Source organism: Ambystoma mexicanum, chromosome 3p (assembly GCF_040938575.1).
Source record: "Ambystoma mexicanum isolate Mex_15411 chromosome 3p, UKY_AmexF1_1, whole genome shotgun sequence".
NCBI lineage: Eukaryota > Metazoa > Chordata > Amphibia > Caudata > Ambystomatidae > Ambystoma > Ambystoma mexicanum.
In genome coordinates this window covers 245331576-245358920 of record NC_090925.1, presented here as the reverse complement: position 1 = coordinate 245358920, position 27345 = coordinate 245331576, and the positions used below count along the sequence as shown (strand labels likewise).

The window sequence follows — 27345 nt, the reverse complement described above, 5'->3', positions numbered from 1 at the left end:
CCGTCCATAGGTGAATGGGGGCAAACATGGAGGGGTGCTTCTCTTAAGGGAGCTGCCCCCTGCCTCTGGCCCCCAGTCAGCTGGCTGCCCGGGCAAAGCTGCCCTGGGAGGATTACTGATGAGGGATCTTCTGGTCACTTGACCAAGCACACAGGCCATTTGGGGGTTAATGGGCAGGTGGGGGTGTGGTGAGGGGGGTTAATGTGCAGAGGGGATGGCAAGGGAGGGAAAGGAAGAAGGGCTGAAAAAGGAGTTTGGGAGATGGGGTTCAGAACCCTGCAGAACTTTTCTGATGGGTCTTTTTCTGCTGGTGTGAGGATACACGCTGCACCCGAATCCCCCCTGCCCCCGCGGCCCACACTTCCCCCTGCTCCCTCCCCAGTGTCTGTGTTTGTGTTCACCTGGTTATGTAGTATGCTGTGGGTATGTTGTGGAGTGAGGGAGTTATAGGGTGGTTGGGTTATGCAAAACGGTTTAGTCATAGCAGCTTGGTTGTGTTCCTATTGGGTTCATGGTTGGTTTTGGGTGTTCCGTTCTCTTGTTTTGCAATGGATGGAATTTTGTTGCTCAGACATTTTCTTCAACTCGAAGCATTAAACGTCAATGTTTTTAGCATCTTCCTGAAATTGAGGTGGTCCTCTGTTCTTTTTTCCTTTGGGAGCAAGTTCCACAGTTTCACCACTATGTTGGAAAATGCTGATCCTAATTTTTGTTTTGAGTATTTTTTCAGTTCAAGGCTGATGTTGTTGCTGGTTCTTAGAGTGCGTGCTGGTTTGTAGATGGTGAGTTTATCCTGTATAAATTCTGCTCTTTGGACGTGGATCACTCTGTGTGTTATGCAGAGTGCTTTGAAGAAGAATCGTTTTTTCACTGGCAACCAATGCAGCATTCTTAGGGCCGGAGTGATGTGTTCTCTTCTGGTGAGTTTAAGGAGAAGTCTTGCAGGTGCATTCTGTATTCATTGTAGGTTTCCTAACAGGTATTCTGGCATTGCAAGGTAGATGCTGTTGGTGTAGTCTATTCTTGACATGACAAGGGAGATGATGGCGAGTGTTCTGTGTGTGAAGGAGAAGAAGGGAAGTATCTTTTTGATTGTGTGGAGACGAAAGAAGTATTTCTTAACTATGTCGCTGACTTGTGGTTTTAGTGTGAGTTCCTTGTCCATTAGTACTCCAAGTTTTTTTGCCACCTTGGTTCAGGTGGGTTTCCCAGCTCGATGAGCCATTGAAGGTGAAGGTTATTTGCCAGGTCGTTTGTTGTGATCATGATTTCGGTTTTGTCCGGGTTGAGTTTGAGGCAGTTGGTGTTCATCCATTGGTTTAGTTCATAGAGACAGTTGGTTAGTGTTGGGTTTTCTTCTTCACTGGTGTCGATTTTATAGATGACTTGGGTGTCATCTGCGTAGTTGCAGCAGGTTCACCCATGTTTTTTGGTTGATTAGGGGTGCCATATAGATGTTGAAGAGTAGTGGTGACAGCAATGAGCTTCGTGGGACTCCACATGTCTTTTTCCGAGGTGCTGATTTGAATGATGACAGCCAGGTTGTTTCTGTTCTTGCTGGTAGGAATGATTTTAGCCAAAGGAGAGCAGTCCCCATATCTTCTAGTTGTTTAGTGAGAGTGTTGTGGTTGACTGTATCAAAGGCTGCTGAGAGATCGAGTAGTATTAACGCTGAGTTTATGTTGGAGTCTGCATTGGTCTTTATGTCATCCCAGATAGAGAGTAGTGCAGCTTCAGTTCCTCTCAATGAGGGATAGTGCTACCCAAGCACTCCTCCCCCACACCCTCAACTGGAAACAGGCAAGCAACAAGCCAGAAAGTGTGTTTTCTCAGAGCAGTGTGCAATGCCCTAATAGAAAACCTCAAATTGATTGTGAGGTGGAGGACTACAAGCTGGGGGTCGGAGGCAGAGCAAAAACGCCTCTGAAAGGTCAGGAAAGTGAGAGTAGAGCCAAAGGCCAACATTTGAATGACTCGTTCCCAACCCTTCTAGCAATATGACTTTCACCCCCGCTGTTGGAGGTGGACATAACTGGTAAGGGCCCGCCAGCCCCGCGAGGGCCATGGCGAGGGCTGGGGGCCATTACCGGCCATGTCTGCCACCCACAGCAGGGATGAAACCCATTCTCACTCCAGGGTGTATCCATGGTGCAAATGGTTTATTTTGTTTCCTCAGGAGACTGGCTGTGAACGCCAATCTCCTGAGGAGACTAAAACAACAAGATGCTGGCCACCATAGGGAAAAGGGACCAAGTGCTTTTTCCATATCTCTGGCGGCATCTGGGAGCGGGAGGTGCGCCAGACCTGAGCACAAAGCTCTGATCCAGTCGGTAAGCGAGGAGGGAGCGAGGGTGGAAGGGGAATGGCTTGTTTTGGGGGGCTGGAGAGGCAACAGGGAGAGGCCGTACATTAGAAAAAAGAAAAAGAAAATTGCACCACCTGTGGAAGGGCCTCGGCCTGCTGGAAACAGCGGCTCAGTAGAATGTTTATTTTTGGCCACTGTTCCAGACACCTGATTGGCTCTGCACCCTTCCCGGGGTATGAATGAGGTTTCCTGCCAGGCCGGAATCTCTCAAGGGTTGATAGACTTTCATTATTATTAGGGTTTTTATTGAGCGTAGACCTAGCCTTGAGAGTCAGTGGAGAACTTTACAATCATAGGGGTAAGAACATGGTGACAGAAGCAGAGAAACATGTTTGTAGGGAGCTACCATGAGGAGAGGGGGAAGGCTGTCAATGTGGCGGCAAGGGATCTACAATCCAACAGGGGAGGAAACACTGGGGAGCAGATCACCTAGTAGACAATTGTTACCATGTCGGAGGAACCAGCCTGGTGGGAAATCTCCTGATACCTCTATACGCTTGACATAATTGATTGTGACAGTGACTCCCTCTAAACAGGAGTATTGATGAGGCAAGAGTGTGAGAGCCAAGAAAAATTGGAAGCCTGGATTAGACTGGCAGAGGTAGACGCTCTCTCGCTCCGATGCACTCTTGTGGTGACAGGCATGCAATACCGTCTCTTCCCTTGTCAGCCATATTGGATTTTTGCCACTTTCATTCATGCAAGTTTCATGACCCAGTAATAGATTCACACCTAACCATAAAGTGTGAAAATATGTGAGTGTAGAACGTGGGGGGAACATAATGCACAAAAACAGAGAAAGGATGTGTGGTGGGAAGAGCAGAAGGGCAGACAGAGCGAGAACAAGGCAGAATAGTGGAACAATGTGCATGCAGAATGCGTGGGAGATGCGGGGAGGGGGAGCACGACTGAGCTACGCCATAACACTGACCTTTGTGACGGTGACCAAGCCCTCATTGGTGATTGGATCCGTGTGGATGGTGAAGTGGCCCCCCGAGTCCCCGGTCCTGATCTGGTACACAGCGTTCCAGTTGGGTGAATGTGGCTGGTCCCGGTCAACGACAGTCAAGTTGGCAACCACAACTCCCACTCTGTTCTCAGGAACCTCGCCGTAGAACTGAAAGAGAGAAGCGCCCAACATGTCAATATTCATAAGAGATAAAGAAGGAAAGCATGTTTCCATAAAGGTCACAGACAAAAAAAGCCCACTGACTTCAGCACTGCCCATTCCTAAGACTAACACTAGGCTTGGCTCTCGCTCAGGCATGCAGGCTCAGCTCGTGCCATTGGATGAGGTGCAGAGTATGGGTCAGAGTGACCAATCATTGCTTTGATGGGCGTGGGATCATGCCTAGACTCTCTCAAAGGTCCACCAGACATGTCTTACCTTATTCCATAGTATCTCTAGTTTCGAGATGATGCACAGCACGATGCAAACGATCCTGAATTAGTTTAGTGAACAAGCTTCTCAAAGGTCTTCCACGCTTGTCCTAGTGTGCATGTGTTTTTGTGGCTTTGGCTCCAAGAACATATATTTAATTCCGTTTGTTTTCGTTAAAACAAGCTATTAGGTCAGTCAGCCTCAACTTTCGCATAATTACTGGAATCTAGTCACCTTTCTAGTGGAGAGCCAAGAAATTATCTTGTGATCTTTTTTCATTTTGTTTCCATACTTAAGCCAGTGGTTCCGCCAGGAGCTCCTGGTACTGCTTATAGAAGTCAGCGGTAACCCATCCTCCCTTTGAGCCTTGCCCACCCTTAGCCTTCCTATTGCGATAGCCACTTCTTCTCCCATAATTTCCACTTCCAGCATTGCTCCCTCATCTGTCGTTAGCTGGGGGAAGGAAATCTATCCAGAAATTACTGGTGGGCCTCACATCCTAGCTGGGGGGCATGGGAGTAACGATGTGTGTAGTATTTTGCAAAGTAAAGTGGGATTTTGCCCCTTTTTTCCACCAAGTTCCCATCTTCCCTACGTATCTGGTCCATTCTCCTCTCTACCCTGTGAGCCTGCACCTTGTTCACTACAGTGCACCCACACTGTCACTGTGCCTTCTCGTAGTACTTCTGCTTGGTATAACTCATCTTTTTAACCACCTCCTCAAGCAGTACTGAGTGTAGCTCTTGTCGTTTATCTCTCATCTCGGACAGCAGCTCCTCCCTATCCCAGTCTTTCTTCATGAGTTGAGACCTTAACACCTCTAGATCCACTCGCAGCTTGTTTTCCACTAGGCTCCTCTCTCGCTTTCTCCTTGCCCTCTCTGCAATCAGCAACCTTCTCACCTTGGCCTTGGCCACTTCCCACACCATGATCATGGGGACCTCGCCTGTATCATTAGTTTTAAAATACATCTTTATCTCCTTTCCAAGAAGTCTCTTATTATTGGGTCTCATCAGCATATCGTTACAGCACCAACGGGTGGTCTTCCCAGCTTCCCTCTCGACTCTCCACCCCGTAGTAACCCTCTTGTGATCAGACCAAGTGATGACCTCCACCCTGGGCAAGGCTACGTTATCGACCAGCTCCTGTGGGACCAGTATGAGATCTATCCTGGTGTACATGTGGTGTGGTGGGGAAAATAAAATGTAGCCCCCTGCCTGGGGAAAAAACACCCTCCACGCGTCTGCTCAAGAGTGATCCCTGAGCAAGTGGAGTAAACCGATCTGGCCTGTGTTGGGGGCATATGTAGAGTGGCCATTGAAATCAGCACTCCCTCACGTTGCCCCTTCACTGCCAGGAACCGCCTACCAAATCCTCTCCTGATTTGTGTCTCTTTCAATGGAAAGGCTTTCCCTAGAAAAATGCTCACCCCTTCATTCTTGTGATCTTTATGAAGGGCCCCGTACACGGTCCCACTTTCATTCCCCTTCAACGGGGGCTACTTCCCCTGCCTAAAGTGCGTCTCCTGTAGGAAGAGAACTGCCAGGTGTTTTTTACAGAACACATTGCACGTAAGCGATCACCTTCTGGGGAGTTAAGCCCTTTGACATTCAGGGTACCTTCTTTTATCTCACCCACACCCCTTCTTCCGGAACACCTGTACCCTCCCCCATCCTCAATGACATTGCATTCTAACTAAAATCCACAGACTGCTGCATGCATGAAATCTCCCTTCCCTTCCGCCCCTCCCCCCTGCCCCTGCCCTCCAAAGCGCCAATAACATTTGCAAATAACTCAATCGGAGCAGTGCCCCCCCTAAACCTGAGACACCTGAACACGCCCAGGTCACTCGGATGGTATGGAGACCCTCACCCAGCCAACAACATCATTATTAATCACTATCGTCATCCCTTCTCTTATCATCCTTCCAGAATCAATTATATGCAGTTAAGCCCCTTCCATCATGCAGGGGTCGCTAGCTGTGAACCCAGGGCCTACTTTGGCCTCCATGCGCTGCCATCTTGCCTGCGACTGTGGCTGAGCGAAAGCATTTTAGAAACGCTCCCTCAGCTGGCACTGCCCTTCATGGTCCATGGACATCTCATGCTTCTGCAATTCTCAGAGGCGAGCCTGGGTCGTCCCCTTGTTTAACCTCATACTGCTCGTCATTGTACTCGAAGGAGACAGCGAAGGGGAACCTCCACCGGTATCTCACCCCCCTTCCTGAAGCCTCCTTGTCATGGGTCTTAATTTCTGGTGCTGTTCTGGCATATGGGAGGAGATCTCCTGAAATATCTTAATTGAGGCGCCTTCCCAGGCCCTGGTGCCTATTTCGTGGGCTTTTTGCAGAATGTCCTCCTTGTCTCTGTACAGATGGCATCTCGCCACCACCAATCTCATACTCGGTCCTGCTCCTCTGTGCGCCCTGTTAAAAAGAAACACCCTGTCATGTTCCTGGCCCAGTAGCTGCTTCAGCACTCTACCCAATACCTGTTGCAGGTCAGTGGGTGATTCAGCACCCGCGGATGGAGGCCCCCATATTCGTGTGTTATTAAGCCTCTCACGGTTCTCCGCATTGTACAGTTTACTTCTCGCTTCCCTTTCACTGACTTTCAACTCTGTGATTTGTGCCTCCATACCAACATCCGCAACATCTGCCGAGCGCTGAGTGAGTTCTCAGTTTTCCACTCAGTCCTCCACCTTCTAGAGATGCCCCGTGACCGTGCCCATGGTCGTTTGCACCTCTGTCCTGAATGCTTTAGGTTCCAACAGAATCATTTGGCTATGTTGCTGTAGGTGGTCCAGACCTCACGAGGCTGCCAGTCCACCATCTTGTTTCTCCTTTCTGGCCATTTTGCACCAGCGATCTCATTGCACCTGTCTGTTAGGCAGGGCTTTAAGTGGGCCGGGGCCTGCCGGGGCTGGGCCCCGGCAGTCTCTAAAAAGTGGGACTGAGCCGGGGCCCTGCCGGGGCCCCCCCTTCCACTGCACGCAACATTGGCGGGATGCATTATCCCGTCGCGGCGGCAGCCGCGACGGGAGATGCGCCTGCCATGAAGTCAGGCATCTGACAGAAGTGGCAGCCAACCACAGCGATGCTGTGCCTGGCTGCCACTTCTGTAAGTCATAGTAACTGCCTCTGATGACCTCTCGCGCGAGGGGTCACCAGAGGCAGTTACTGTCCCTTTGTTTCCCCAGGTCGCCGAGGCGTCTTTAACCCTCGGCGAACCTGGGGATTCCTCGACATTTTTTGAGCTTTATGAAAGATGGCTTGAAAAGTACACAATTCAAGCCATCTTTTATAAAGCTTTGCCGAAGGACAATTTTGTCCGTAGTCAAAGTTTTATAAAAGATGGCTTGAATTGTGTACTTTCAAAGCCATCTTTTATAAAACCGAAATGTTTAAAAAAAAATGGCCTGAAAAGTAGGCAAACCGTAAGGTATGCACACACACATATATATGCATGTTATATATCTGTGTGCGTACGTAGAAATATTTATTTCTATGTTTAGAAAAGATGGCTTGCAAAGTACACAAACCATAGTAAGGTACGCACACAGATATATAACATGCATATATATGTGTGTGCATACCTTACGATTTGCGTACGTTTTAGGCCACGCCCCCCACAAGCCACGCCCCCAAATGAGGGCCCCCCCTCGATTTCTTACCCCACTTAAAGCCCTGCTGTTAGGAGAAATGGGTCTTCTCGGCATCCAGGTCTTTTAAGAAGCAGGCCCTTGCTGACTCGGCTCAAAGTCCACCACCTCTCCAGGCACCCTCCTCCGCAGGCTCAGATTTCTCACGAGAGATGATCTCTCCCTTGACGGGGGCCTTCTTGTCCCTCTGTCAGACTACGCTCCCCTCACCAGCAGGTGGTGCCCACCTATATGGGTTATCAGTGAGCAGCAGGCTCCTGGCAACGCCTCCACTATGCTCCCAAATTCCTTAGCCAAAATCACTGCTCCGGTTCTCTCCCAAATACCGTCCACCCCGACTGTCATGCTTCTACCTTTGGGTGTGTCCCATGCTGTCAAGTTTGTGGGTGTACCTTCACAACCACGCGTGCAACACAGGCCTGCTGGCCATGTGGGTTCCACTGATAGGCCCGGCCGAGGTGATTTCTGGCCTCAGTCTACCCCGCGCCGCCTCACCTTCAATTATCGGCTATCTTCCCCTGGGGGGTTTACAGCTTGCCGGGGCTCTTCTCCGCTTCGCTGGAGTGATTGTGCTTGTCTGGCCAAAATCCCGTTGGCTGCATGGGGTTTCAATGGTAGGCCGGGTCCAGGATTGGTTTCTGGACCTCACGCAGCTTCACGTATCCTCACCTTAGGGAATGTTCTGTGTTTCAGAACCCACCAGTGCCCCCCTTCCGCTGCACAATGGTGGCCGCGCTCGTGGCCTGCTGGTATGGACGATTGGACCTCCTGAGCTGTCCCACATACACTCGGCTTCTTCTCTGGGGACGTCTCCCACTGGCTCTCTCCTGCGTCTCTTGCTGTCCTCCCGCCGCCACTATGTTGTCTCCGTGGCTGCCACCGCTGAGGTGTTTGCACCACACAATGCCGCTCCGCTCTGGTCTCCGAAGGGAGAGGCAAGGGTCCCGGTTGTGGCACTCAAAGTGCTCTCTAGTACACATCCTCAGCCCCAAAAATGCAGAAAAGAGGTCTGCCTCCTTAAAAACCTAACACAAGGGTTGTTGTTTTTTTGTTGCAAACTGCAGGTTGGCACTAACCAGGGCTGTGATGTACCGTGATGGTAAAAGACATAGCTGGGCTTCACAGGCCCCAGGCCATTCCACAAGTCTGCTTCTTTGATGTCTTATCTTTCCTTATTGGATTGGGGCAGACACAAGTGTGAAATGAAGAGTGCTAATGGCTCCTTTCCCTGACAAGTGACAGCTCACTGGGAAAGGGCCATTACCATTCCAAAGCCCCCCATTATGTGTATTCTCCACAGTAAATGCCTGCATTACATAACCTCAACACATGTGTGATGCATGCACACTTGTACATTTTATTCAGAAGATGCTTGCGTGAAACAATTCTGTGATGTGAAGACAAGTAGGGCAATACACAGAGATGTCTGGATGTCACGTGCAGGTAAGACATTATCAAGTATCATGGTGTTGTCATTGTTTAAGGACTCCTTGATTTCGGGAATAAGGGTTGTTTCAAATGAATGTTGAAAGCAAGGAAAAGGGCTGTTTTCTAATAAAGAGGACGAGCATGGGTACAACTTTAAACTGAGAGTGCCACCACCGGGGCAAGGGCACAGCGGTCCTGTATCGTGCAGGTGCTGCAGGCTCCTGGGCCGGCTGGTTATCTTCTGCTGGCCGTGTTGACTGCCATTTGCAATCAGGGAATACTCCACAACCTCCAAGAGTGTTCCTCTTCCATTCTGCCGGTGGCCTTAGGCTGAAATCTAGAGTTTGGGGATATGAACCATGCTGGAATAGTTGGGTGGTGACAGAGCTGCTCTTCTACTTGGCTACCATGCTCCGTGCCCTGTAGTGGTCTCCAACTTTATTTGTTATTAATTAATTCAATTATATGATAATGCAGAATGATTGTTCTGTGACTTAATCTCCACTTAATACATTGACAGAACTTGTTTGGTGGAAGCTAAGCAAATAGAGCTAACCAAATCCAGCGCGACCACCCCTCAAGCAGTCTCAGATCTCGCACAGCATATCGCCTAGTGGTCCCACCCTACAAATCCTGCAGACTGGGCGGATCCTCGTTCTCTGTCCAAGCGCCGCTCACCTGGAACGCCCTACCCCTACACATTTGCAATATTGATAACCACGTGAAATTCAGAAAGGCACTCAAAACCTGGCTCTTCCCTGCACCCTCCTGAAACCCTCCCGACCTCCATAATATATCGCTTAGCCTTATACAACAACACTCCTACTTGCCAATCACTGCACGGATGCCGTCAGCGTTCGCAGCGCCAACCGTGACAAATATCACACTGCCCATGGCCAACAACGCTCCTACCACTACCAATAGCCAGGGATCCTGGCAGCTTCGCTGAGGCATCCCATAACAATCTTTTGCCCCCCAGTTGCTCCCCTCTTCCCCTAGGGTCCTCGTCAACTCTAGCGCCATCGCCATCGGAACCAGCATCGCTGTTCATACTATCGTTGCTGGTAAAACTGGAAATAGCGATACCAGCCATCCGCATGAGACAAAGAAAAATTATTTCATGCAAGCATACGGTACGTATACCTCGCACCCCTTCAGTGGACACAGGCCACAGGCATGGTCACCCATCCAAACACCATAGAATAGAGCTATGGCTACGCTATTTCGGCCTAGCTGCACACATAGCGGTCTGCACTGAAACACCTGACGTACTTCAACACCTCTACCCCTAGCATGCAGCGACAACCTACGAAATAAGATTCGGTCTAGCTGGGCACACATTGACTCTTTTTCATTAATAGCTCTCTATCCAAAACTACCATGAGCACCCACCCACGTGCCGGACCTGTGCTTCCTACTGGAGCCTAGCCAGCCATCTAAGTCCTAATCTGGCGAAAATGCACACATGCGTCTCTTAAATTATACTCTTAGAACCTCCTACACACGAACTGCGGTCACCGAGGGCGTTCTAACCACAAAGCACATTGAGGCCATACAAATGGAGACAGAGCTGTATATAAATAACAAAATACAATACAATACAAAGTGTTGCTGTCGGGAGATGTTGGGGATCAGAGACAAATAGAGGGTTGATGAATGACGAAAAACAGGGTATGACAAATGGAGCTGGTAGAGATACCTAAACCTCCAAAGTGTTCAGAAGGATCATAGATGAAAAAGTGAACTGGGCAGATTAGTATACGATTGACAACTTGCATGTGTCAAAATGTGGTCACTGAGAGATGCGATAGATAGACTCCATCTGGATTCCAGACAATGGGAAAATATGAAGACGACGATAGGAGAACATGGCGGGAGGAAGAGGTGGCTAATGCGCCTTCAAGTGGTCGGAGTGTAGAGATCAGACTGAACAGAATGGGGTCTAAAAACCACCCCACCACATATGTATTCATACACTGAGCTGGCTGATGGCTTTTCCCTCAGTCTAGGGATTGACCCGGTGACCGCCTTGTCCCCTGAAGAAGAGATGACTTTCTATAGAGGGATAACCATTTGCAGGATACAGCTCTCCTCGGACGCCGCGCATGCATTCAATGTGACCCAAACAAAAGGAAGCCCCTCGTGGGCCCTGACGAGGCCTTTGAAAGGATATTCAAATCCTGTCCTTGGCAAGGACACAGCGCCATGGCAGAGGGGCAGGTAGGACGCCAACGCTCGCGCCGGGCAAACAGTTTGGCACAGGGGCAGGTAGGACTCCAAGGCTCACGTCGGGCAAGCAGTTTGGCACAGGGGCAGGTAGGACGCCAAGGCTCACGCTGGGCAAGCAGTAGGCTGTATTTGCTTCTAAAGGTCGGAGAGAATTGTTAATGGACGTGCTCCCGTTTCGGGAACCCTTGGTCCTGCCCAAAGATGTTCAGCCAAACAGGTGTTCTCCGAAATAGCTTGCGGCCGATACCATGGACTCATTAGAAGGACGCATGGTTGATGTATTCAGCCAATTGCTTGCTTGACTTAGACTGTCTTCCTATTAATGGGCTTGAGCAGCAGCTCGGCTTGTTCCCCAGAATACTGCATCACAGCGCTGGAGCGTGATCATCACACATGCGTGCACACACGCACACTCTGCTCTCAAATGTGAGCATATTCACACACTGGGGCTCCTCGCCGTCATTGTCATTGGTGTTGGTGGGAAGCACTTGCTGTAGGCCTCCCTCTGAGATGTTAGTCTATAGCAAACCCTTTTGATGGTCCCGCCACAATATTTAGTGGAACTAAGTTCAAAAGCATGTCCTGTAGGTTCGAAAGAGGACACTGGGCACCGAAGAGCTAGAACTGGGAAAATGTTCAGCTGGACCAAGAGCAGACCATTCCCCCTGCTCTAGCATTTAAACCTTGTGTTTTCATCCTGAATCGAGAAAGTCCTTTCCATTTCCCCTGCCCTCTTGAAATCAATTCCCTGTAAATTCGCTGTCTTTGTATCAGGAACGCTGAAGTTAACCACCTGCCCACTCACTTGGGACAGCATCAGTATAGTGCATGGCACAACCTGCGCAGAGCGAGTGCTCTAGAGAGATGGGAGTGTGTAATGTGGGCAACACCACCCTTGCAATGAATCAACACAATCTCTTTGCTACTCCCATGGAGAAGCTGGGGGGTGCTCGCTGACCTTTGCTATCTCCACAGCTTGCTATAGATGTAAAGCCGGGGGAGCGCGGGGGGGGGGACACCCTCTATTCGGCCCATCTGATCCTCCCTGTCTTTTCTTAATCAAAATCAACAAACATGTCCATGTTGGCGCTTGTGGGGCCATGTGCTCCTGTGAGGCTCTTTGCTTTTATGACGCTCATGTGTGGCTCTTTTGAGGGTATGCACTTTTGTGAGGCTCTTATGAGGCATGTGCTCCTGTGGGGCTCTTGTGAGGCTGTTCTGAGGGCATTTGCTCGTGTGAGGCTCTTTGCTTTTGTGATGTTCTTCTGAGGCTATTCTGAGGGTATGCGGTTGTGTGAGGCTCTTGTAGGCCATGCGCTCATCTTAGGCTCTTGTGAGGCCATGTGCTCTTGTGAGGCTCTGGTTAGGCTCTTGTGAGGCTCTTTGCTTTTGTGAGGCTTTGTGCGGCCATGTGCCATTGTGAGGCTCTTTGCTTTTGTGAGGCTTTTTGACGGTAGGTGCTTTTGTGAGGCTCTTGTGGGGACATTTGCTCTTGTGAGGCTCTTGTGAGGGGATGTGCTCTTCTGAAGCTCTTTTGAGGGGATGTGCTCTTTTGAGCCTCTTCTGAGGGTATGCGAGAGCATGTGCTCTTGTGAAGCTCTTGTGAGGCTCTTATGGGGGCATCTGCTCTTGTGAGGCCGGCTCAACCCCCATCTGTGTTTTCCTTCAATCTTCCATTTTGCCTGTAACATTGGATTAAATGCTAAACACGTAAAGAAGGATTCACACAACTATTTTGTGCACTTGCGTGTGCACGCACGTGAGTGGAAAACACACCCATTCTGGGAACCTGCTGCTTCTCAGAAGTGAATGTACCCAGGGAAAAGCTTTTGGCAGCAACATTCCAGAATGCGGGCAGAGGACATGACCCAGGAGTGCCTAATTCAGGAAAAACTGCACCCCTATTTACAACAGAATGAGATTTGACCCGCGCCTCTTTCCTCTTCACCTGGCCTCCTCTCTTACAGGCTAGGCTCAGCGAAAGAGCATTACTCCTTGCGGTATTTTTAGACCTCTGTCAGTACTGATCTGTCCGAGACGGAAATTATCATGCCAAGCACGAGCCTTTCTGTCATTTCTTTGCATTGCACATTGACATTTGTAAACACTGCAGTTTCAGTAATGGACATTTAAAGTCTGTCATTTCAATTGCAATCACTTATCCCGCGCAGGCAGGTGACTGACTGCAGTCTCTATCCACGCGCAGTCAGTTACCGAAAGCATAGCCAGGTGTTGGGAGCACACCTGACCCATAGGTATGCAAAGAGGGTGGGATTCAAGTCCCTCGTATCCACAGCTCTAGCTTAAATTACACTATATTCGGCCACCTATGCTAATATTGAACTAGCCTATTTTGGCTAGGATTAGAGCGCCTGGGCTTATTGCATCAACCACCACCAAATATCCCTCCACAACATGCACACCAATACCCACAGTTTTTACACTGTCTGTACACTACTTATAATCAGTCTCCTGGTGTACTGCGCCTGGCTCCCTCCCTTTGGTGCACAAGCCCCACCTAACCGGACTAAAATGTCAGCATATAGCCCTCCTATCACCGGTCAACCTAGCTACTCGACCATTTCGAGTTCACTCGCAAACAACCCTTGCACCTTAAGCTACAGGAACTCCAGACTCCGCTCTAGACTAACTAAACTTTACGAACCCCTCACTAGATCACTGCCTTCGACAAACAAGAAAATGAACTTCCATACAAGTAAGAAGTTTAACAATGCCAACCCTGTCACTATCCTGCCTCGCCCGTATGCCACCCCTAAACTGCACACAGTGCATAAACTTAAGATAGCTGACTCATCACTGACTATTCCTATCCCTTCCATAGCCCCAACTGAAGCTACCCACTTAAAGGAGCTCTTATAAATGCTAGGTCTTTGGTTGCCCATGCTACGGACATCTCTGACCTGATATTGACAGATAACCTGGATTTCCTTGCCATCTCTGAATCATGGTTACATGATGCGGCAGGACCATTTCTCTCGCTAGCTGTCCCACACGGCTATACACTACTTAGACAGGACAGAGATAAAACACGAGGCGGAGGTATTGCCATTATATCCAAAACATGCCTTTCTCTGAGACCTGCTCCCCCCCAAATCATGCAATCCTGCAAAGTCCTCACTGTTAAACTCCCTCTAATTAACTCACAGGCCCTCACTATTCACCTAATCTACAGCCCCCCGGCCCACTTGGAACTTTTGAGGAGGACACCTACAGTCTACTTTCCAACAACCTTAAAACCACCACTCAACTATTATTACTAGGTGACATTAATTTAGGATTCAATGAGCCTTTAGATAAGCACGCCATAACTACAGCCAATATCTTATCCAAACTTGGCCTATCTCAAATAATCAGTGAACCCACCCACAAAAAAAGGAGAACCCTAGATTGGGTGGCTGACTACAATTGCACGGCCAACATCACCTCCATCTGCCCGCAACTGTACATAGACCACTTCTCGTGTCTTTCACACTGTCTACTACAAGACCACTCCCGTTGGTTACACCAGCTGCCCCACCTTGTTTAACAAGGAATAAAAAGAACATCACAGTGGACAAAGGGTTCCCTGCCATCCTCCCGACCCTCAACTCGCTGGCTGACAACCTAGATCCAAGTTCATTGGTCAATGAGTACAACAAAATTATGCTAACTGTACTCGACAATATCGCCCCACTTAAACTCAGACCAAGCAAGCCCAAATCTCACCTAAACAAGTAGTTCACCCCACGGCTAAGGGACCTACGACTCCTAAAGAGAAGCTGTGAAACCGTCTGGAGATTATTCCCTTCAGAAGCCGACAAATCCAAACTAACTAAAATCCCATCCCAATATAAAAAGTAAATCTGTCTGGCGAAACATAACTCCTACAATGAACGTATCTCTAACGCCAACTCCAGTATGAAGGAATTATTCACCATATTAAAAGAATTAGAGTCTCCTATCCCAACACCTGATATCTGCATCAAAAATAAAACATGGTGCTCAGATATTCAACAGGCACTTTCCAACAAAGTAACCACCCTCCAAAACAAAATAGCCAAAAAAAGCCTCCCTCAACTCGCTATCCCAATTGAACAAAATAGACCTTGCCCCTAGTGAAACACTATCTGACGTTCCCACCAGATTCCATTTCACTAAAACATGTATACTTGAGGTAGAAAAAGTAATTCTCTCACTTAAGCCATCCAACTGCCAAGGCGGCTTATGCACAGCATAGATTATAAAAGATGCCGCAAGAAATATTGCCCCTTTTATATCCAAACTCATCAATGCCTCTTTTGCATATGGCACCATTCCCACTAACCTGAAGCAATCCTGGGTGCTCCCACTGTTAAAGAAGCAAACCCTGGATCCACCAATTCCTACCAACTACCCTTCCTGCTCAAAATACTTGATAAGGTTGCTTATGCTCAGATTCAAAAATATCTGGAACTCCATAAACTCTTGGGAGCAAGACAATCAGGCTTCTGCCGACTACATGGTACGGAAACCACCCTCATCGACTTGAAAACATAGGTCGGTGAGCTAAGAGACAAAGGGAAAACAGCCCTCCTCCTACTACTAGAACTTTCTGCCACATTCAACCTCGTGGACCACAAGGTCTTATGTGGACACCTGGACTCTGTGGTCCACTTTTCCAAAGAGGCCATTATCTGGATAGAATGTTTCCTGAGTGACAGAACCATGAGGGTCTTCTCCCCTTCAGCAGCTGCTGACCCTATTCCTATCATGTGCCTTGTCCCCCAGGGCTCTTCTGTCTCCCCTACATTATACAATATATTCACTAAGCCCCTGTTCGATGATTTGGACCTTCTCGGTATCACCTACCGTAACTATGCAGATGGTACTCAGATTCTCCTCCCACTTTCTGGGGATTACGACAAGGATTTGGCCTTGGTGTATAGAGTGTATCTCATCGTCCAGGCATGGATGGTGACCCACGGTCTATGCCTGAATGATGACAAGACCGAGCTTATCATCCTGGGCACCCACATCAACCTCTGGAAGGGGCCAGTGGCAAAAAAGTGCAGACTGCTCTGCTCCACTAGTGGAGCCTCCACTAGTGACGCCAGAAGCAGTGCTCCAGATAAGATTTAGAAGCGGGAGTATTTTACTCCCTCATTTTTAAAGTTGGGAGTAAAATGATTTTTTAGGGAGTAAAAAAGTAAATCCCATTCCCAATGGGAGTATTTTATAAGGGAGTAACATTGTTTTAGTTGGAAAATGGAAGGGTTTGTGATGCTATTTCTTTTCACTTAGTTATTCAAACACATTAAAAGTTACAGGTTTACTTCAGGCAGTATTAATAGTTTATTTTGTGGTACCCTGGGCACTCGTGGTCCAAACATATCCATGGAGCTGTGTGGGTGAAACTGGGGCACAAGGAGCTACATGTCGTTTTCCGATTTTTATGGGAGTGATTTTATTCCCTCTTTTTATTTTTTGGGAATATTTGGCTATTTTTAGGGAGCAAACGTGGTGCATACACCCTTTATCTGTAGGGCTGAGTGGAGGCATAGCATGCATTTGCATTGCAGGGGAAGTGAAGCCCATCCCCCCAGCCTGTCTTCGAATGCCTAGTGCCGCCTGAAGGGGCAAAGAGGGGTGGGGGAAACTGCCATCTTGAATAGGGACCCCTCCTCCTCTTCCTCGTGAGCCAATGCCGCAGCATGAGGCCCGCTGGATCGGCCATTTTGGAGAAGAGCACCTGCTGGAAGGCCATGGCCTTTTATACTTTGTTGTGTGTCCTGATTGCAGCTTAATGCGTCACTGATTTGGAGGGCAGATCACATGCTCCACTTGCTTTTGGTACCAAAGTAATGGGGTGTTTCGGTGCATCTTTGACTGCTTTTGGTGGGCCTTCTCCCTTGCAGGCATTGGGAGGCTGGTGTACATGCGTTCCACCCCTTTTCAGAAGCTTTGCCCTCCTTTTGCGCATGTTAGTTGCACGAGCACATCTCTGAGATGCAAACCTGTGAGAATCATGCTCATCCATTGGTTGTGCATCTCAGATGGATGTCAGCACCGTTTCGGAATCTTCCCCTTAATGTTCCGAGAAAGCGGTTCACAACCACTGCTCATTGAGCGGGATGCAGGTGGGAGAGCGGACCTGGAAAGGAAGCAAATTGCGCCGTGTTTCTGATGTCCCTGGAAAAGCATGAAGGCTCCTGCAAAACTCCTTAAAACCTGGCCCAATGGGCCGATGGTGGGGATGCAGGGCTGAACTTTGGCCATTTGTGAAATACCTCTCTTTTAATATATGCGTAGCCACAAAATCATGTTCACTGACCCTGTTGTAAGGATTCTTAATATCGTTATCCTTATTTTTTCCCCCTCTTTACTCTATGTCGGGTCCCCATCATACCCACTTTAGGCCCTCCACGCGGCCCTTTAACCTTAACCCCAACATCAACATGCGGCGTAGGGCTGGGTTTCGAAAATTGATAAATGTTGACTTTTTTAAGGATCAGTGGATTTTTTTAAACCTAGGAAGTGTATTTCTGAAAATGCAGGATTACTCATGCAGTTTGAGCCCTATCTCCCTGGCTTGCGCCACCCGCAGGAACCGAGCTATTACTGGGGACGTAGGGCCACCCGCAGGAGGCGAGCTATTACTGGGGACGTAGGCCCAGCTATTACTGGGGACGTAGGCCCACCCGCAGGAGGCGAGCTATTACTGGGGTCATATGCCCACCCGCAGGAGGCAAGCTATTACTGGGGACATATGCCCACCCGCAGGAGGCAGCTATTACTGGGGACGTAGGCCGGCGTGTTATTTTTCCTACTGCGAGTCGAGCAGCACCGCGCGGAGTGCATTGATGAGTGGTAGGTTGAGGTGCGTGCTTAGAGGGCTTTTCCTCAGTGGCGCGCCTGCGCGTGGCCCGGGCTCACTTGATTATAGACTTTTGGGCACCTGGAATGGCTGGCACGCGCTCGCGGCTCTTGATTATAGGAATGAGTCAGAGATTTTGAAATAGAGCTGTTCTTGTTTCCTTGCACAGTGTTTTCCTGTGTTGTGAAACATGTATTTTTCGGCGATATCCTCCATTTGTCTTCGCGCCTTTTTATATCTCATGATTTATTTTTATTTTTTACTCACCACAGATATATTGGGCCATGGTAGTGATGAAGGGCCAAGCGAGACGTTACGAAAAAGCTCCTTCGTGCAAACCACAAAATGTTTTATGGAGAATGTAAAATTTGATACCAACAAGGCTCAGAAAAATAAGAAAAAAGAAACTAAAACATTTAGTTTGTCTTATCCGTTTGTGTGTGTGTCACTTCACAAACATGGGACTGTATCAGAATTGGTGATAGCGAATGACCCGAGTCATACCAGGTGCTCCCCGTATGACTAGAAATACAGTGATATACGCAAGCCTTCTTGGCCAGCAGCCAGCTTTTAGGAGACAAGCCCGGCTTTGTAAAGGCAGGCGGAGGAGATGGATAGAGACCAACCAAAGTAGGCAGTAGAGTAGAAGTTGTGCTGGAAAGAGCAAGGAAGGAATGCATGATGAGTGCACCCATGGGGAGAAAGAGCGCAACAAGATTGGGTGAGCGCGCCACCGAAAAGCAATGGCAGGGCCTAGGGCGGGTCACAGCGCCACGATCAGGTGAAAGAGAAGACACATGGGAGGAAGATGAGAGGCCATCAGGCACCTAGGGCGTCTGGGAAGTGGCAACTATGTGGGAATCAGAAATTGCGGGCAAGGTAGGAAATCCTCGACCCTGATTGGCTGAACCACAACGAAAATTCCTAAAAGGGCACCAATTCTAAATACGATCCACTCGGCCTTACTTGCCATCAACTTGTAGAGATTTGGTACATCCAATCCCTGAAATCCGAGAGGCACAGTCCACTTCTAGTGTTCTTACTGTCTACACATATTGCAACAACAACATGACCATTTTCTGTGTATTGGTGCACTGCTATAAGAGTGGCATTAATATCAATAGAGAGCATCCCTGTGACTCCGCTCTGTTGCCACGTAAGTCCATGAATATGAGCAACTACAGTGGAATCGTAGCATACGACAGAACTCCCAGTAGCCAATCCCATGCAGCCTCTTCCGGAGCCACTCGGTCCAGATTGTTGAGTAGAATGGCATGCCCGATGGCGTCAAATTCAAGGGAAAGTTCAAGTAGCTCCCGGCTATCGTCCACTCCTTACAGAGCTCTTTATAATGTAGTCCCAGCAGATCAGAGGCACCAACCCTGCTCCCGGCCACCATTTGCCCTGACATAGTCTAGCAGAGTTCGCAATATGGAGCTGGTGCAGCCCAAGCGGGGCAGAAGGCTACCTGGAAGCCAGCACGCAGATTTGCCAGGGTTTGACCGTATAATAACCACATTTCAGTTTCTCTGGCCAATGTGGCCACCTGGAAGTTCTGAAGGATCCAGGGCCCACCTTTTTCCAGAGCATCTAACTACCACCAGCTGCAGGCGACATGGACCTTGACTCGAGGCCAGCGAGGAATTGATTGTTGCTTGGAGGATTGGTGATGTTAGTAAGGTTGGTGGGGAAACATCTTGCAGCGGGATGGTAAACACGGTTGTTTCCGTCACCTGATTCCCCAAAGCATTGTTAAGCCAGCCACCTATCAAGGCCAGTGAAGCCTGCAGGAGCTGCCGCACTCATGGCTTTTCCCGGGCATGCGGACTGCTCCACCACCTGCAGGTGATGGAGGAGTTGCCTGTGTTAGTGGTGGTGAGTTCAATTAAGCCTCAGCTGGGCTCTGCTTGATTGTTCTGCAGGTGTGTGTAAATGAAGACATTCTTGGGAGGATAGCTCAGCAGCAACGCGCTCGCCTTGGAAGCAAGACAACACAGAGCAACACTGGTTCGAATCCCGGGTCCGCGCTTAGAAACCTCTGGGTATTAAGCACGTTATAAATAACCTATCATATCATATCATGATTGTGATGAAAGGCTGACACTGCAGCCACAGCATGATTTCACCGCCTTCCTGACATGACGGACTGAAAATAGTTGATCTACAAGAGTGGCGCTATCTGCTTGCCTGTGATTTGCTAGGGGGGGGCAGCTCATCATCCAATCATGGTCTGCCAACATCCTGAACGCAAGTATAGTTCCTCTACTTAGAACCATCCACCCCAGAGCAGAAGCTCTTTCTGTCAACGGAATGTGGCCCTACCAGCCACCATGAGATCCGCTGTAGATGGGGTTACCCATTTCCCCTAATTTATTAATACCAATGGGAGGACTTCAACAGGAGAGGCCAAGGGTGCCTTGGAAAACTTGAAAAAAGAAGGTAGAGAGCCGAGGTTAACCAAGGAGAGTATGGCACAGGGGCCAGCAAAAAGAGAGACATCGCTCCACCCTAAGAGAGGAAGACGAAATGGCTCAAGGAAATACTGTAAACCTAAGACCCCATAAGGAACCGTTTTGTCAACACCAAGACTCAAGTTTGCCAGAAGAAGATTGGCCATCAACTCTGCTACATGAGAGTTGTCGCGGTGTAAAGAGATATCTGTGGGGGTGTCTTTTGACGCCGCGCTAGACCTGGTAGTGTATATGCTATTAAGAGGGGTCCCTGTTGCCACTTTGTCACTTTGACACTTAGATGTGTTCCAATAGGGTAAAGGGTCCCTATTTCGTGGCCCTTGTTTCATAGGGCATCTCTTTAAAGGGGCTGGGGGAATCTTTTGTGAGAAAGAGGGGGGGTGGGGCGCATAGGGCAAAGGTAAGGGGGAGGAAAAAACAGTCCACAAATTACTGACACATCTGTATGAGGTCCACAAATTACTGACACATCTGTACGAGGTCCACAAATTACTGGCACATCTGTATGAGGGTATAAGAGGTGAACAGGGTCAGGTGAATTGCAACCTGTTCAGGGTCTTACACGTATTCAATATTTGGTATGAGGGAAGTATGAGGGAACTTAGTCGAGAGGGGAATCATGTTTCACACTATTCTACTACCTATAGGGAACTTGAATGCCAAAGGTCTCAACTTTCCTTAAAAGAGGTCTATGCTGTGGAGGGAATTTAAACAGTCGGGCCTGGATATTTTCTTCATCCAGGAAATTAAATTTAAAAGAGGCGAGGAATACCAAATAAGAGGAATTGGGACAGGTGCGGCCTTGTGGGCATCGAGTGAGGCCAGCAAAGCGGTGGTGGAGATGTTGATTAGAAAATCACTGGGTCTGGTGGTCCATCCAATCAAGAGAGGAATGAATGGTGGCATTGTGGCGGTGAAGGCAAGGCTCAATGTTTCAGGTGTGACCCTAGGCTCTCTCTATGACCTCAATCAACAGCAAGGTCACTTTTGTAATGAGACACTATGGTTCCTCGAAGAATGGAAATTGCGGTGTTGATATGTGGATACAGGGCTTAACATGTTAGCAGACCCACTAAAAGACTAGCATTCTCTAGGTGAAGGGGCAACGCAGCCAATGTACGGGTCGGATAATGACCTTACCACAATCATCCAAAAATACTACATGATAGACACATTGAGGATGAAACACCCTCACATGAGGTCATATACATGTATTTGCCCACTCAACAGGACATACACACAACTAGACTATATCCTGCTGGAGACTGAGAAGGCGCACTGCATTGTGGCAGCAGACATCGGGGTAGCGGCGTGGTCCGATCACGATATGAGCATGACATCCATAGACAGTGGCCATAGACCATCAACAGATAGGTGATGCACTTGTAATGATTCTTTGTTCAGAGACTTACTTTCTCGAAGAAATGTTCAAGAAGCAAATATGGGACATTTTTAAGGCGAATGATGCTGCAGACTTTCTAATGAACCTGGTCTGGGAGGCAGCAAAGGCCACCCTCCCAGACCTCTTGATCTCTGAAGGATAGGCAAAACAACTGCCAGGGCCCTGCATGAAAACAAGCCCAGGGAAGCAATAAGGGGCCAGGAGGAGGAGTTGAGGGGGAGAAATCAGTAGAATTGCAGACAGAAATGGCTGACCAGAGACAAGAGCTTAAGGACCTTTGGAAAAACAATGCTTTGTTTCAGCTTAGATGCTTGACACAAAGACTGTATGAGAAGGGGGACAAGGTGCACACACTACCTATAGTCCACCTGAGGGGACAGAGATTGGACAGGGCAGTCCATGAAATAACTGACCAATTTGGTGAAATATTATCACAGCCTGGGGCAATAGCCCAAAGGTTTGGTCGATTGCATGCCACTTTGTACTCCAGAGACGAGGAGCATAGTAAATAAGAGCTTTCCTCCTATCTACACAGTATTCCACTCCCCAGGCTATCCACCGAAGACCTTGCTCAAATGGATGCACTCATTGAGCCCATAGAAGTACTTCATGCTATTTCAAATTTAAAGACAGGATCAGCTCTGGGCCCGGATGGATATACAATGGAATTCTATAAAAGACAGGGAGTAGAACTGGCCCCGTTTCTGAGCGGCTCTTTGACGATATCTTAGAGTGTCGATCAGCACCCGATTCTTTCATGCAGACAAGTATTGTGGTGATTCCGAAGGATAAACTGGAATTTGGTTCCTATTGCCGATATCTCCACTGAATGTAGACACAAAAATATATATGAGTGTGCTAGCAGAGAGACTGGGAAGGTTCTTGCCTCAACGAATAGACCCCGGCCAGGTTGGCTTCCTCAGAGGGTGGATATCATTCAGAAAACCCTGGACCTAATGACTACCATGGTCTCATTGGATGTGGAAGAGGCCTTTGACCGGGTTAAGTGGCCCTTCCTGAAAACAGTCCGAAACAAGGTGGGGTTGGCGTCCCGATGGTCCAAGGGAGTTGCAGCCCTGTATAAAAACCCAAAAGAGCAGGTGATGGTCAATGGCATCTCCTCGTAGAGGTTTCCTCTTAATAGGGGAAACAGACAGGGATGCCCTCTTTCCCCTGTGAATTTTGCGCTAACACTAGAACTATTGGCTGAACTTATACAGGGGAAGAGGGGCATTTAAGGGTTTGTAAGATATGGGAGGGAATATAAAGTGGCTCTTTTTGCCAACGATATTCATAACATACCCAGGCTCATCTCTTCGCCGATCGATAGCAGTCGTTGAAAAGTATGGCACCCTGTCCGGTTTCAAGATAAACCTCCCAAATCAGAAGTGCTCCCCATGATGGAAAGTACACGAGAATCAGCCCTTCACATTTCCAGTAATGGGTTCCGCTACAAACAAAGAGCCTGAAATATGTGTGTACCTATCTTGTAAGGGACATAACAGGCTTGCATGTGGCAAATAACCCCTGTCTGTGGGAAAAGATTAAAACAGACCTAACGAGATGGTCTGGAATGGTACAATCTTGGACAGGCCGCCTTCCTACATTGAAGATGAATGTACTACCAAGGTTGGTAGTCGTGTTCCAGACATTACCAGTGGAAGTACCACAATCATTTTTCAAAGAAGAAAACATTATTTTCATACATTTCCTCTGGGTAGACAAGAGGCCAAGCATAGCTTGTCAAGCATAGCTTGTAAGATGTTGATACTGCATAAGGGAGAGTGTGGAGATGGCCCCCCAGATTTAAAGGAATATTATAGAGCAGCACAATTCCAGATACCCCTGGGTCATTTAAAAAGTAACAAAGACAAACAATGGGTTGAGCTTGAAAAGGGCCTAATGTCTCCAGTCACCATTGGTGAATGGCTGTGGGTTCCCCACAGGCAGCTGCTGTATAGAATAAGGACACACTCGGTTCTAGCCACCCTGTGACAGTTGTGGTGGAAGTGAAGGGCCAAGGAGGCAGTGACGACCTGGCCCCCTGCCCTTATTTGTCTATGGGTCCCCCAATCAGGGATATGATCCATGAGCCGCTTCGATTACGCCCCCCACTACGAGAGGGACTGGTGAGGGCAGGACAATTATGGCGGGAGGGGAAATTCTTGCGTAAGCCAGTATTTGACGAAGAACTACATGGTGAACTGTTGTCCACTTTTATGTTTCTGAAATAAAAAGGAGTCCTTACAGATCAAACTTGGGAGGGGTGTTTGAATTAACACGCTTTCTAACAGGTCCTGAACACATACTCAGGCACCAGAGGCTTCATCTTGAAACTATATAATGCATTGATAGTGTGCAGTAACTCTAGCACACATCATGTGAAATCATTTTGGGCAAGTGATCTGGACATTCCAGTGGGCAGAGACTCCTGGATGGCCATACACAGACAAATGCGGTCAGCTTCAATTGCACTCTATATCAATATTTGTGGAAATGTGTTTGTATGTTCGGGGTTGGCTCCAGCCCCATAACAGTTGGTGAGCTGAAGTTTTGGCCCGAGGTCGACATACCAGTCTAGGGTTTACTGGCCATAGTGAAATTTGACCAAAGCCACCCATTTGCCCTGCACATGCAGGGTCCGGCCCTGTGCTATCAGTATAGGCGTTTTCCGGAGATTGACCATTTTGCAATTGTTGACTCCAGCCCCACAACAGTTGGTGTTGAAATTCTGGCCTGAGGTCACCATACCAGTCTGGGCTGTACTAGCGGTAGTGAAATATGACCAAACTCTCCCATTCGCCCTGCACATGGCAGGTTCTGGCCCTGTGTTATCAGTATAGGCGATTTCGGGAGATTGACGATTTTGCAATTTAGCAATAATAGGAAGTTAGAACACAATAAAACATACACAAGGCTATAGCAGACCCCCATGTGCATGTCAGCTACAGACCCCTGTCAACGCCGGGTGGTACTGCAAGTTCTATATAAAATGCACAATTATAGATTGCTTCAACGATGGCAACTGACCCTTCATAGGTTGGCCAAGATGTACCCAGGGGTTAGCGTGTTATGTTGGAGAGGATGTGGAAGTGTAGGCACCTACTGGCACATTTGGTGGGAGTGCCCAGTGCTGCATCTGTACTGTAAGGAGGTACTGACCTGGATGAAGGAAATAGATGGCATAGTAAGATGATTGTCACTGCGTCTATTGCTCTTTGGGCTTGAGGAGGAAGCTGACAACTACACTGGACTAGGCCACAAGACAAGGGACTTGCTGATGGCAGCAAGGGTCTGTATAACAATGTTCTGGAAGAGGTCCCACCCCCAACGCTGAAAGAATGGATTAGTGAAGCCTTTGAAATTAGTTCATGAAATGGAGAGTGTGACAGCAATCCTCTCCAAATCACACAATCATATACACTCAGAGTGGCTCCCTTTCATAACATATTATAGACAGCTGATGGCCCAAAATGGATCATTATCAACATATGTGCACCCCAAGAACAGGTCACATGATGGTTGGACTTTAGGTCTGTATACCCAATAATGTTCACTTGTGGGCACCCTCTTATCATGATGGACGTGCATAGTCAGAAAAGTTACTAGAAGTACAGTTCCTATATATATGCTGTACCCCCTTATTGGGGAAAGTGGGTGGTGCGAGGGACACGGGGGGTGGTGAAGATAATTGGAGCATATACTTGTTGGGTTGCTTGTACTTATTGTTATCGTATTGAAGCACTAGCGCTACAACTTTTCTTAGTTTGTTTTGTTTGCTCCTGAAAAATTCAATAAAGAGTAAATAAAAAAGAAAACATTGGTGTTATGTAGTATTGTGCCTGGTGGTGCACCTGTGAGCTTAAAGCGCTCAACACAGCCGTCAGTATTACTGAGCAGATGCACTACAGCCCAACTGTCCTGAACATGTCATAGCTTGCCAGCCATTCAGTCCTGAGAAGACCCTCTGATCCTTTTGGACATCATGAGAACTGTCTCTGTTTTTATCTACTTGGCTTGGAACCACTGGCCGTGGTGTCGAAGTACCACAGCAAAACCCTCAAAGTCCTTGAAACTGTGTACATTAATGCCAGTTAATGACAGTGACTGTCCCACTGTGCAGCCATTTAGGCTGTGGATTGGAATTAACCCATCTTGACACAAGTACCTGCCACTGATCCTGTTTGCCATAAGGATTCTCAGTCATCAGCTTGGCTGTGTGCAGCTTAGAGACTTATAATTGCCTGCAGTGTTCATGAGGAGGCAATTTCACTCACTAGTGTGCTTTGAGCTTTATCATTGCCTGCAGTGTTCACATGGAGACAAGATCACTCAGTAGTGCGCTTAGAGCCTTGTAATTGCCTGCAGTGTTCCTGATGAGGCAAGATTACTCACTAGTGTGCTTAAAGTCTGATCATTGCCTGCAGTGTGCATGAGGAGGCAAGGTCACTCACTAATGCACTTACAGACCTATCATTGCCTGGAGTGTTCATGAAGAGACACAATCACTCACTGGTGCTGTTGGAGTCTTATCAATGCCTGCAGTGTTCACAAGGAGGCAAGATTCGTCACTAGTGTGCTTGGAGTCCGCAGTGTTCATGAGCAGTCAAGATCACTCACTAGTGCACTTAGAGACGTGCCATTGCATGGAGTGTTTAGAGTAGGCAAGACCACTCACTAGTGTGTTTGGAGTCGTTGCATTGCCTGGATTGTTTATGAGAAGGCAAGACCACTCGCTAGTGCTCTTCGAGTGTATTCATTGCCTGGACTTTTCATGAGAAGGCAAATCACTCACTAGTGCGTTTAGAGACTTATTGCCTGGAGTGTTCATGGGAAGGCAAGATCACGCACTAGTGTGCTTGGAGACTTATCATTGCCTGCAGTGTTCAGGAGGAGGCAAGATCACTCACTGGTGAGCTTAGAGATTTATCATTGCATGGAGCGTTTAGAGGAGGGAGGATCACTCACTAGTGCGCTTAGAGACTTATCATTGCCTGCAGTGTTCACGAGGAGGCAAGGTCACTCACTGGTGAGCTTAGAGACTTATCCTCTACTTTGCAGTCTGTGTGATAGTTTTCTGAGAATAAAAGATTATCTTTTTATAATACCACACTAAGGCCCTTTTAATTGTGATTACATCTACTTACTATGCCGTTCAATGAGCCTGGCCATCCACCTTCCACAGCCTACAGTGTTAGAGTGTTTGACCTCACTACCAAAGACTGAAGCAGGTGTTCTGGTCAAGCATTGTTGGACTTTAGATCAAGATTTGTACCTGTGGCGGAATCGGGGAGCTTAAGGAGGACTGCCTTTGGATGTTGCCAAACCTCTCTGAGGCTTACAGACAAACATCAGGTCTCACGGGTTTCACAGTTAAGGCACGGGAGGGTGCAGTAAAGCTAGCTGGGTTGCATCCTTGGACAAGCTCCTGCCCTATCTCTGCCTGGGTGACCATTGCCACGCTGACCAGTTAAAGGGATTTGCACTGGTATAATTTCTTCAACTCAGAACGGGATAAAAACGAATGAGCAACACACACGACCCATGGAATTAACA

General features: G+C 48.2%; 1 protein-coding gene across 1 annotated transcript in view; it reads right to left on the bottom strand.

Moving 5' to 3' along the window:
- CDH4 (cadherin 4) overlaps nt 1-27345 on the bottom strand; it is a 964675-nt gene that overhangs the window by 140666 nt on the left and 796664 nt on the right. The window contains exon 7 of the mRNA XM_069650710.1: nt 3297-3482. Coding sequence (XP_069506811.1) covers nt 3297-3482 — 186 coding nt within the window. The remainder of the gene's footprint in view (nt 1-3296; nt 3483-27345) is intronic.